General features: G+C 37.8%; 1 protein-coding gene across 6 annotated transcripts in view; it reads right to left on the reverse strand.

Annotated features, from left to right (window-relative positions):
- Nucleotides 1-13,189, reverse strand: part of USP24 (ubiquitin specific peptidase 24) — a 65,836-nt gene that overhangs the window by 33,607 nt on the left and 19,040 nt on the right. For all 6 annotated transcript variants that reach the window (XR_003992535.1, XM_030494045.1, XM_030494043.1 and 3 more), the window contains 13 exons: nt 12,029-12,094; nt 11,128-11,202; nt 10,216-10,374; nt 8,819-8,933; nt 8,203-8,306; nt 6,943-7,050; nt 5,802-5,897; nt 5,539-5,700; nt 3,589-3,696; nt 2,804-2,953; nt 1,962-2,093; nt 1,342-1,453; nt 1,010-1,086 (listed from right to left, as the gene is read on the reverse strand). Coding sequence is in view for 5 of the 6 variants with exons in the window: in XM_030494045.1 (XP_030349905.1) it covers nt 1,010-1,086; nt 1,342-1,453; nt 1,962-2,093; nt 2,804-2,953; nt 3,589-3,696; nt 5,539-5,700; nt 5,802-5,897; nt 6,943-7,050; nt 8,203-8,306; nt 8,819-8,933; nt 10,216-10,374; nt 11,128-11,202; nt 12,029-12,094 (1,464 nt within the window). In the remaining variant the exon portion in view is untranslated. The remainder of the gene's footprint in view (nt 1-1,009; nt 1,087-1,341; nt 1,454-1,961; nt 2,094-2,803; nt 2,954-3,588; nt 3,697-5,538; nt 5,701-5,801; nt 5,898-6,942; nt 7,051-8,202; nt 8,307-8,818; nt 8,934-10,215; nt 10,375-11,127; nt 11,203-12,028; nt 12,095-13,189) is intronic.

Below are 13,189 nucleotides of genomic sequence, written 5' to 3' on the forward strand. Positions count from 1 at the left end.
AGCTTTGGCACAATGCAAAGGGAAATCAATAGCTGCATATTTATATACTTATACTAGAAAAAAATCATTTGATTGCAGGTGGATAAACAGGTTCCAAAGACTACTCTGTCAAGCCAACTAAAAAATTAAAGACTTCAAAAGCACAGAGAAATTTAATTGGGAATGGAATTTGTTTCACAAAGGTCAACATGGTAACTAACCACATACTAAACCATCACAAAACCTACATGATACTTGGCAAAAAATTATGCATTTCAAGTTAGGTTTTTGTGATAAAGATCTAAAATGCCTATGGAAAACTATTTAATATATAACCATTAATTTAATGGAAACATTGAAAGATTGTAGAGTTAAAAATTACTGCAGGTTAGAATTTGAATATGATATATGGTTGGATATAAGGAAGAAGTTCTTTACTGTGAGGGTGCTGAGGCACTGGCACAGGTTGCCCAAAGAAGTGGTAAATGCTCCATCCCTGGCAGTGTTCAAGGCCAGGCTGGACAGAGCCTTGGTGACATGGTCTAGTGTGAGGTGTCCCTGCCCATGGCAGGGGGTTGGAATTAGATGATGTTAAGGTCCTTTCCAACCCTAACTATTCCATGATTCTAAGCCTAAATCTCTCGTAGAGAAGAATAATAATATATATATATCTAAAAAAAAAAAAAAGCTAAATAAAGGAGACAAAGGAATATTTCCCTGCTAGGGAGAAGTAAAAAATGCATATTAGAATTCATGATTATTAATAAAAAGGTATTAATATCCACCCATTCCTCCTGCAAAGTTTTAGAAGCTACACACCGGCTTCCAGCTACCAATTGCTGAATTTCAATTGTCATAAATCTGGAGTTTTAAGCTTCAGAATTTCTCAGTGTTAATACTAGAAGGATGACCTGCATATTAATACAAACATGACTATGTCAAACAGCTGCTAAAGAATCCTTGTCTCACTTCCTCCCATCCTCAAGATGCCACAGATAGTATACAAGCATGAACTTGCCAGAACACTCACCAACTGAGTTCCTTGCCTCTTTAGTCGATGGTCACATAGGTTCACATTTTCAAAGAAAGTCTTAAATAAACTAAAACCTGAAAGTGGAAAAAAAGGTGCAAGGTTTTTATTCAGGTCAGGCTAAGTTTCTATGTTTTTCTGAAAAAATGAAGCTATCAAATACAGGAGATGACCTTTTCCCCCTACAGCTATTAGAACTCAACATCACAGAAAAAGGTCCCTTTCTCATCTTGAGTTACAGAACTGGTTATATATTTAATTTAAAGGCTTAGAAAGCAAATTTCTGGTATATATTTCAAAAACAAATCTGTTGACAAAAGCCATTTTCTTACCATTCATAGTAATTTCATATGACTCCAGTTTAAGAATTTTCTCTTTGAAGAGCTGTTGCTGTACATCACTCTCTAGATCATGCTGTCCTTTTGTAAACCACTCAAAGCACATCTGTGAAAGAAAGGCAGATGTATTTTTACCCCATTGTCATGGCAAATATTTTAGTTTTGTACAGCATTGGCAAACTGTATCAGATATTACAGTAACTTATCTTACAGAAGTTTTATCCACAGCAAGAGGTTCAAAATCTAATCTCCCAGCAACCTCACGTATTACACAGGCTGCATTGCAGCATTAGTGTACTTCATAGTCACCTTTCACCCAAACAATGCTGAATGTAGCTCTTGTGACTGCAAAATTACACATACCCCTTTCCAAACCAGTATCCACAAACCTGCAACTAATCTCCTGGCCAATGTTCCTCCTTCAGTCAAATTTAATGTTAAAAAAAGCATCCTAGTCATAAGTGAACATGTAACAGTGGCTCCACTAGCTTATATGAAGCATATAAAATGCATTATTAGTGTTTACTACTTAGGTTTTGCATGTCTCAACAAACACACGTGTTATTCATGACCCATTATGATTCACTCTGCAAGCAACTTCAAGTATTTCTTACCTCTCTATCTAACTCACAAACATCCTGGCCAGTTACAAGGCACTCCCAGATCTCCCTGGCACGATTCCAGCCCAAGTAAAGGGTGGCTTCTTGCAGAAAAAATGCCAAAAATTTTAGATGTGCTTCCAAATACTGAGAAAGAAGAAACAAAAACTCAAGCTTAAGACTTTTTTTTTCCTGAAACAAGAACTCTGAGCATTCTTTTTATCTTTTTGCAAACTTAGTTGACAAACAACAGTACACTTTGCAAAGCCTGGAAGACAGAAATTGTTTCTGCAGTAAGTTTCATTTCTATTTTATACAATTTTTAACATTACTTCTTTTTGATTACCTTTCTAAAAAGGAATATTTAAGTCCCCTTGGATTTGCTGTTAATTTCCTGATATTGATATTATTTGACACTAGTTACTAAATCACAGCTAGCAACAAGCTAGCATCATGTGGCTTCCATTTCCTAACTAGCAAATCTGTTTCAAGACCTTCATAAAAGGTTAAAGGCATAGTCTCTAGAAGGGTAGTTGAACTGGAAGGTGAAAGCTGCACAAGCTTGGAGACAGAAGGTCCTGGGTTGAGGAGATCCAGCTCTTGACTGGGTAAAGACTTTGCTAAGAAACTTGGATTGTGATGTTTGCCCACCCTTGTTCTATAATATAACAAGGCTACATCACGCCCTAATAGATAATATCAGAACTGTAACTAAAACCCAGTGTAATTACTCAGAGAGAACACACATACCAGTGAATTCCAAAAATGAAACATCATCTAATCTTATACAACTTGGTCAGTGATAAACTACATCATGGTTTCAAAACATAAGGTGTAAGAAATTCAGGGTTCAGTACCTCCCGGTAAGTGTATCGGCCATCCACTAATGTTGCTCCAACAAGTCCTCCTGGACCTGCCACAGATGCAGCCAAACGGTGGCATGATATTAAGCTTCCTGTCACCAGCTTCACTATTTCAAAGTTTTTCTTTAAATCTTGAATAATGCTCTTGGCAAAAAAACCAAATCAAAAGAAAACATTGAGAAAAGAGGTTTTAAAGAAAACAGATAAACAGGCACATGTTTCTTATTGGAAGGAATAATGTTCCCCCCTCACCAGCCAGCTGTATCCCTCCCAAGCATCCAAAGCCCCCTTACAGTAGTGTTTTCAGCATGTGCTGAAACACACGTGCTGCAGATTGCAAACAAAGTCCCACACCTCTGCTCAGCCACTGTGTAGCACATGTGACTTGCTGGTATTTTAGTCCCCTTTCCAATAGTCAATGTCAATTCAATAACAAAGCAGCAGGTCTAAACATTAGCCATTGTTCATTTCTTAGCCTGTTAATTATTCTACAAAAAGCTGAGAACACAATAAATTAGTACTAACACAGCAAACAGATTTATATATATATATACATACGTACACACACGCACACACAAATGGATAGCACACCACAGCATCTCTACTTGAACACTTTCTTTATGCTACATCCCTAAACTTTACTTGTCAAAGTATGTTTTAGTTTGTTGACTTTTTTCCCTCCCTCCCGCACTTCTAAATTCAACTTCCACATTCTACAGAAGCAAAGCCACACAGACAGCACAAGGGCTTCAAAAATCATCTCAGCATTATATTCTTACCTTGTCTTGCTTTTGGTAAGTTTGCTTAATAAATGAACGTGTGATTTCATGGAGCTGACGTAATGCTGGCACCACCCACACAAACTGAGGATTATTGTGCTGGGATGACTAATAGTAGGAAAGGTAAAAACAATTACACATGTGTACATGCTCAACAACAGTCCAACTTTCCTCTTAGACTCGTAGAAGCCTCATGATTTCTACTAATGCCACAGTTTCAAAACACCATCTGCTAGCTCTGAAGGCTTCAGTTACTTGTTCCTGGTCCCCTTCTGAACACACTCAAGGTGCCCTTCTTCACTTTCTACAAGAAATCTTTTGACACACACATATGCCATTTTGCTGTCCTTATTATTAAGCCCAAAGTACCACCTCCTTGCTAGGGAACATGCAAATTAAGCAGACAAGAAGTTGCACCAGGGAGAGATAACCACCACCTTCCTTAATTACAGGAGATGAAACAGGCCTGTTAGGGGCATAAAAGGGCAAATCCAGTCAAATGATGTTACTTACTGCTAAAACTAGAATAACAGAAGAAAGAATCTGAAATATTACTGAGGGTTAAGAGAAGAAACTTCTGATTGGTGCTGCAAGGAGCCTCTGATAGGAAGCAAAAGGATACTTAAGCTGCATTTTGAAAGAGATCCTGCAAAGAATTACCCTCCTACCTCATTGTTAGAACTGCTCATCACTTTTCTGGGAGGCTTCATTTTCTGTAAAGTTTGACCACACAAACCAGTACTGAGGTTGCTTATTCAGAGAAGTGATGTCTGGTTTAAATACTGACAACAACCAATACCACCTACACACTCAGGGAGATGAAAGTAATCTGCCCATAGCAGAGAGGTCTCTACTGAAGACTCCCTCATGTATATGAGAATGCTGACTTAATATTACGTTCCCTCCCAGTTTATGTCTTCATTTTCCCTACTAAAGGACAATAAAAAAAGGATGTATTTTTAGAAGTCTGCTGTATGGTTACCCCAATGCCTTCTAGCTTACAATTACAGCTTTCCCTTAGTGTTTCCCACTGCAGCACCTCTGTAAAGGTCCTTGCCAGAATGTAATTAAAAAGAATGCAAGAATAGGAAAGCACAAGAGAAGATCCAAAAGAAAAAAAACTGCAAGTTTTACAGACATTGAGAACCCAAAGTTTGAAATCCATATTCATAAACACACACACACATACAAAAAACTGTGATCAATATCAAGAAGCAACAAACTTTGCTTCCTAAACAACTAAAATCCTCTACATATGCTGCAACACAGATAAAAACCTGATTTATCATGGAAAAAAAAAAGGATGAGAAAAGTACAAGCCTTTTTCTTTATTTACAGCATACTTCAGACTGAAAAAAGACAGGAGCATTCCTGCAGACCTCAAGAAAAACCGCCTGCAGTGCAGGAGAGAATATATGCAGTCTTTTAAGCCATGCACATCTCTGCTGCTGCTGCCAGGAAACATCTTAGCACAGGCAGCTGCAGGAATGGCCTCTTTGTGTTAGATGAAAAGAGTTTAAGTGTTTATTAAAATATTTATTAAAATACAAAACTCTTACGATTTCAGTATCAATTTGCATTTTGAGACTTAATGGTCATGCCAGAACACATGCTCAAAAAGAACTAATCTAGATTTTCACATGAAAGGGACAGTTAAAATACTGACATACCTTTATAGTGGTTCCATTTGCAAATTCTAACCTTGGGCCCATCCTGGTAGTTTCCCATAAACTGATCACTCCTTGTGCTGAAAATTTGCTTAAAACAAAGGCAAGAGACTTACTTTGAGTCTCATGGTCAACAAACTGGCTCACACAAAGCCTACCCCTCTTGCGGACTCCCCAAGGTAAGAACTTACAGATGGGACACGCAATTTGTGCATCTTGAAAGGAAGGGCAACATCAAGACTAGATAACATTTCATTCTGGAAAAGATAAATAATAAACCAACCCTCTTAATATCCTCTATGCATTTGATGATGTAGCTTCTTTTGATTGCCTCTTTCACTGCGTAGGCATCACTGAGGATTGTCAAATGTTCCTCCAAAGCCTGCTGAATAAGACTACATGGTAATGTTGGAAGATGAGCCAGCTCCCAAAGCACCTCCAGAACCTAGAGGAAGCAGCGCAACACTAGTCAGGACCTAGGAAGTACAGAGACTAGCAACCTGATGTTTAATAAAGAAAAACCCCAAACCAAGAACATTCACATGCCTTTCCAGTGGTTGTCTCCACCCGTGCTTCTCGACCAATGCGCCCTATCAGGCTCAACAGCTTCTGCCGCACTCTATCACTCTCTGTTTCCCAGCTCTGTATAGCAAAGAAATAATATTCACTATTAAAGCAGCAAGCACTGTCTGTCTGCTGTCTCACAAAAACATAATTTACAATTTCCTACTGCAGGAAAATCAAAATACAAACAAGAAGGTTTCCACCATGCATATTTCCTTATTTTTGTTACTGGGAGCTACAGTACTTATTTGCACAACTATTTTTTCAAATATAAACTATATAAGATTAAATATAATAATAAAATCACAATTTAAGTACCTTAGCACTGTTTGTATAACCATCCTGGTTTCAGTTAGGACAGAGTTAATTTTCTTCCTAGTAGCTGTGTTTTGGCTTTAGTCTGAGAACAACGCTGATACCAAACCAATGTTTTAATTGTTGCTCAGTAGTGCTTACTCTAAGTCAAGACCTTTTTAGTCTCTCATGTTCTGCTAGCGAGGAGGAGCACAAGAAGCCAGGAGGGAGCACAGCCAGGACAGCTGACCTGAATGAGCCAAAGGGATATTCTATCCAATAGAACATTATGCTCAATATATAACCCAGGGGGAGTTGGCCAGGAGGAGCTGATCACTGCTCAGGGACTGGCTGGGCATCAGTCAGTGGGAGGTAAGTAATTGTGTTGTCCATCACTTGTCTGTCTTGGGTTCTATTTCTCTCTCTTTGTTGTCTCCCTTTTCATTACTATTATTACACGGTAATATTTTACTTATTAAACTGTTCTTATCTCAACCCACAGGTTTTGCCTTATTCCAATTCTCCTCCCCATCCCACCATCCCCACGGGGTGGTGAGCAAGCAGCTGCATGGTACTTAGTTCCAGCTGGGATTAAACCCTGACAACAATGTACTTAAAATCTAAGTCAATCAGCAATACAGTAGCAGATCAGACTTCAGGTTAACACATAAAAAAAACCAGTATTACAAGTGTTATTTTTTTATAGCTAATTTTATCTTTATATAGAAAATATAAATGTATTGAAGGTATTTGCTCTTGGTAGGCTGGATGGAAAAGTACATCTTATCAATTCCCTTCCTAAGGAATGTAAATTCATGTGAAAACTTACCTTTTGGATTAGAACAAATAAATGATTCAGCTGATCAGAGCTAAACTTCACAGCAGCTGCAGCAATAATGGTATGTATGTTTTCAATCACAGTGGAGGATTGTCCCGACTGAAAAGAGGAAGGAAAACACAAGAAGAGAGGTCTTTATCCCGAATGAGATCGAGAAAAATCTTCATGTAAGCATTACTCTACTATTCATACTTATGAGAAAGACTAACAGCTTATGACACATTAGAAACACAAGGTAAGAGTAACTATCTCTGCTTCCCACTGGCAGAGTGGTCTTCAGGAGTAATTCTAAAGCAGAAAAGACCAACTAAGCCTGCCATTATTACAGCAGCTTCAAGATGCTGCAGTGGCACATACCACTGTAAAGTGTGGTGCCAGGAACACAAACATGACCATTTTTATTTTTTGGCTAAGTTCATGTGTGGGGTGCTCCATCTCTGACACTCTTTAAGGCTTTACTCAAAAGTAAGCAACACAACATCTCCTCCCACACTGATGGGAGCACCATGGTAACAACAGCCAGAAGAACAAAAGTGAGAGAGCTAGAATTATACTTGAGCTCTACCAAGCTTGCAAAACTTGCTACCATGCCTGCATAGACTGCAGATCTGACAGAGTCAAGTGAGTTTAGTCTAAAACTTCAACATTTGCACAGAGAAGAAAACCATTTCCTGCAGCAGATTATGTCTCTGGTAAAAATTTCGACGTGGTGTTTGCATTAAGCAGTCAAACCACCTTTCCTACCCAGCGGTAAGTTGAATATACATAAAGTGAATGTGAAAAGATGACTTGTCAGTCAATTCTATGTACATACAGGGAGTTAAAAAGGAATTCATGAGCTTACTCTCTTTAAAGTCACACTGTGAGTTACATTCAAATGCATACCTCCAGTCATAAAAATTAATATCTTTAGGCACGGTCTTTGGTCTAGACAAACACTCTATCACCTGTTTCAGGCTGACAGTATCTTACTCCAAGTCAAATATTTTCACAGCCCTTTAACACTTGTTGCAAAGAACTGAACTTCATTGTAAGATTTAACAGCTGTATTACAAGAAATTGTCAGAACACTTGATTTTAAATGGTAAAGGAAGAAGCAGAAGAAAGCCTTTGCATTAATTATACTGTTAATATCTCAACACCTCCACTTTGCAGTAGAGATGCATATATTATCAACCAAAAAAATCCCACCATTAGAATGTTTGCTTTTGTAAGACAGTCTAAACTACCTGCCTAGTCTTGGTTGCTCACCTGAATTCTCCAGATTTTAGTGAGCTCATCTAGAGATAATTTACTGCCCAGCAGTTCAATAATTCCCTTTATACGATCACAGTATTGTGCTTGGTCTATATTACCTATGAAACAAAGAAAGGCATTGAATTAATATATTTAAAATAGTATTAGAGTTATTAAAAGCCTAAGAATAAACAAGTTCTTTAAAAGGGAGAAGAACAAAGCTATCTTTGTTGGAAAATTCTCTCTCTACTGTTACATAGAAATTTATCAGTCCAAAGAAAAAGAACAAGGCTCCTTCTATTTTTATTTTGTCTTACTTCATACATCTATAGCAGTTCACAGCTTCAGGACATTACTCCTTGGAAAAACATACCCCTCTTTTTCTATTTTCTAGAGCCTAACAATATACAAAGATAAAGTGAGAATAAAAACCCCAGGTACAGCAGAAGACATCTGCAGATGTCAAATAAAGGACGAGATGATAGTAGCAGAATTTGCCCGTTTTCCTTACAGCATTTTGAAGATGACAAAAACCTTCAACTTCTTGGTAATTAAAATGCACTGAAAGGGACAGATGAAATAGTTAAATACACTCAAAGCTCACGCCAAAAGTCCCTGTGAAAGCGCTTACCTTCTAGAGCAATGGACAGGACAGAGTTTTCTACCAGCCAGTTTAGTAACCGGTCTGTATCTATCGCATTCTTCACAGACTTGGATACAGTGCTGTCTTCTATTAATTTCGTTACCTAGAAATTGCAAAATGGGAGATTCTAACAATGATTCCCACAGGTGTTATACATGCACACAAGAAAATCTATTCAAAAGGCTTACTGTGAAGTGTAAGTGTGAATCCTGACATATTCTGAGCACAGGAGGTGTATGGGGTTTTTTTTGTTTGGTTGGTGTCTTATTGTGTGGTTTGTTTTTTTTACCTTTTGTGTGTGTGTGTGTGTTTGGTTTTGTTTTTTAATAAGCTGTTTAAAGACAAACTCCTAACCAGAAACACCTCCTTGTCATCAGCCTCTGATGCAGCGGATTCTTATTCTCAGTCTGACATAGAAAAGGTATATTTCTGCCAGGTATAGTTCTACAGATATACCAGAAGTAGGTTATCTCAGGCTTCTGCTTGTTACACTCAAATCAGTGTCCTATTTTTTTATCCAATACAGGCTCCTCACTCCAGGGAGAAAGAGTACATTCCTGGTAAAGCCTTCAAAAGCTGCAGTTTTAGAACTTCACCAAGGATACATAGCATTTATGATTAAGAATCAAACAGCAATGAGGTTTAACATCTCAGTTTTCCCAAAAATAAAAGCACAAAAGAGGGACTCTAAAACGCCTTACAATGGCTGCACACTAAACCAATGCATTTTTTGGGGGACAACTAAATTGTACAAGTTCTTGAAGGAAGAAATGAATGAACAACACTGTACTTAAACCACAACCCCCATTGAAAAGGAACTGTTTTCTTCCTCTACTTAGATACAAGATTCTAGCACAAAGAGCCCTGGTCCATAAACCCAGCTCCTAGGTGCTCCTGCAGTGCCTACATACCACCACACAAGAAAATACAATTACATGCTGTAGTGACCTGATATAACTACATAACTGGACTGAGACACCAATCTAGGATTAGGTCCCATTTTTTCCCCCTACTTTTCTCTCAATGAGAGGAGGAGAGAAAATGGATATCCCATATGATGCTCTGAATTATCAGGGTTATCTCAAGAGTGAATATTCAATGAATAGCACAGACCACTGCTTATATGGCAGTTCTTATAAAAGGTTCAAACTATGACTAGTTGTTTTCTAATTGGGAGGCCACAATCCTTTGCTACTAATACCATAAACAACTCCTGTCATTAACTTACTTTGGTATTTATTACGAACCAAACCTTTGCTGAGGCAACATAATTTGTAAGGAAATATTGCGCCATCTCAGTTTTTAGGGTTGTGGTTTCAATAGCTTCTTAACAACTCGTCCCACCTCACACATGCATGCACACACACCCCAAAAAGCAAACCTACTTCCTTGAGGGAATTCATTTTTGCACTGAAGTGAGGAGATTTTAACATGCGCAACAGAATGTCCAGCCGTAAGTCATCTACCGCTGTTACCAAATCGGGTTGGAAGCGCATACACAGCAGTTTGATACCAGACAAGAGCTCAGGGATACTGACTAGTCTCTGTTTAAAACAAAACACAAAAAGGACAAATAGAGGCATTGCTATTTTTGCTATTCTGTTTCAGACTTCAATGATTCACAAAGAGGCAGGTTAGCGACCCAATACAGACCGTTTAATCTATGAAATGCAGTACATCTGAAAGTATAACTCGTATACTACAAACCTTAAGACAACAAAAGCTTTGGTTAAATTGGACTTTCTTGCTACAGATTTGGTACACTGAATTGCTCCTCTGTAGTTACACCACTATGCGTACTTTTCAATTTACAACTAACAATTTAAATCTAAGTAAAAAGTCAACGCTTCAAAATTTAGTAGAACTGAATGTCAAATTCAGGGTAATACAGGAAGCAGTCACAAGGTACATGGACATTTTATCAGCAGTTACTGAATTCTCAGAAGCAAACAGCTAATGGAACAGTCAAATTCTTATACATATGTGCATACAGCAGACTGTAAGATAGTAAGCACCTTCAAGTCAGTTCGAGAAGTGAGCATTCAGCATGCTGCAGAAGGGGACAAACAAAAACATATTTGATAGCAACAGTGGCAAAATACGTTAAGAAGGGTCATAACATCAGGTATTTACTGAAAAGGGTATTGAATGGAATTGGTTAGATGTATTTGGTTTTGTGTCATTCAGAATTCAGAAAAGGCTGTATTTTTGCTTGTGAAAATAAAACTATTGTTCTAGTCTACATTGCCAAGACACACAGTACGTTCTTCTTAAATATTTAATGTATAAAACATTACCTTGTCTTTCAAGTCCTTCTCTTCTACATTCTGCACATATTTAATCATTTTATGAATGACTGGATCCAGCATGGGCTAAAGAATGTGAGAAAAGGCATGACAATCATTTTGTGTTTCCTGAAATCAATCACAATACTCAGAAGATCTGGCTGCAGCAAAATGAAATACTTAGCTGAAAGCTTACAATTATCTTAGACAGAAAGCAACACCTACAACATACATAAAACTATCCTGCTGGCTATGTCCAGAAAAAGAAGCAGTTAGAGTAAGAAGCCATTTCAGACCACTGTAATATGGGTTTGGAAAAAAAGGTAGACAGACCAACCTTTCCAAATGCATTATTAGAATTATTAGAAGTTATTAGAAGCACATGCCTCCCTGACTCCCAGTGTCTTCTAAACTACCTCCCCTTCAAATAAAGGCTTTCAGTCACTTATTAAATCAATACTTTTTGTCAGTGAATGCAGGTGTGAAGCCTGGAGTACATTTACATGTACAAATATATCATGGTGATTTTTTCCTCTTGTACTACCAGTTTTCCAGTGTAAACTCTCATATCCATGTGCTTGATCGCAGCCAGAAAATTAAAACTAAACCCAAAATCCACCCATCAGGCTAAATTCTTTTCCTACATGCTTTACACGGATGAAGTTCACTAATGGCAGAGGCAAAGCTCCTCACTGTTGCAGATGTAGATACATGACTACAAATCACTGTGCTTAGAAGATGAACCTGAATATTGCCTGAGTCCTTTACTCATCACCCTCAGGATGCTCAAAATGGTTCTTGCACTTCATGCACTGTGAGTTTGAAGGCTTTTTGAATTAGTCACCAGTTTCACACCAACACAGTTGTAAACTGATTTTCAGTCCTCTGATAACTCATAACAAAAACATTTTACCTGTACTACAGAAGAGTTAAGATATTCTGCACAAACTCCAAATGGTTGAACTAACGCAGAGATTGCCTGAAAAAAAATACAGCAAGTATTTAGGTGCACATATAAGAGACCTTTTCAGAGCTAGTGATCTATAACAAAAGGCAAATTAAGGTCAGTAAGTATTATTTATATCAGACAATAGTTTCCAGTCATTTGCTACAAATTCATTTTGGTGTTTTAGTCCTTTACACCACCACATGGCTCAGGAAACAGATTTACTCTACAGCATTCAGTATGTGTTATGTATTTTTGCCTGAAATAAAAAATGCCTTCCCAGTTTTCACTAATCTTGGTCCTCTCATCATCCTGTTCAGCCTTCTCTGTCTGATCCTGTTTCAGTCACAGAAATAAACAGATGGAAACGGACACATCACATTTTGGTTGCTCTCTACAGCAGTAAGTGTGAATGCAAGACTTAAGGTTAAAGCCATACAGCAGATTCCTTTCCCAAAGCATTAAGTGGGAGAAAACTTTTGTAGATCTGTCAGAAACATGTCAAGATCTCTTCCACGCATGATTTTCAAGTGATATTTATCATCAAGAAATTAAACATATAAAGGCATTTGTTTGCCAATAAATAACATCAAAATTTGCTGCTTCTTACACTGGATCAAGAGTTGTGAAACTGAGTGTGCACCACGGCGATCAAAGGTCTGAATTGAGTGATGCTGACCCAGACTTCCTTCCTAAGCAAGCAATTATTAATTGTTCAACAAAGTCAAAGTCCCTATTGCAGGATCAGGATTTAAATTGAGTTCCCTTACTCTTCTGTCAGGCTCACATATGCTTTATAAAGAGCCTATATCTTTATAAAGCAGCAAATATCAATAGCCCAAGAAAAGAAGTTGAATTCTCGCCAAATGGCACTTCACTGAAAGCAGACTGGTTTTATACTGTGGGACAAGATTCTAAATGACATCTTTTCCCTTAACCTCCTTGTTCCTCAAAGCTTGAAAGATTCTGAAGGCTCCTGAATATAGGTTAGAAAGCTAAAAAATAATGCAGTTAGGGTTTGTCACCAAAAATAGTTTAGCTCTGCTGAACCAGTCAGTTTTTAGACACAGCTCTTGAACAGTTGCTTAAGATTAGACTGTGTCTGTCTTCCTAAGGATTTTTCTTCCT

The sequence above is a fragment of the Strigops habroptila genome, chromosome 8 (assembly GCF_004027225.2).
Source record: "Strigops habroptila isolate Jane chromosome 8, bStrHab1.2.pri, whole genome shotgun sequence".
In the NCBI taxonomy this organism is placed as follows: Eukaryota; Metazoa; Chordata; class Aves; order Psittaciformes; family Psittacidae; genus Strigops; species Strigops habroptila.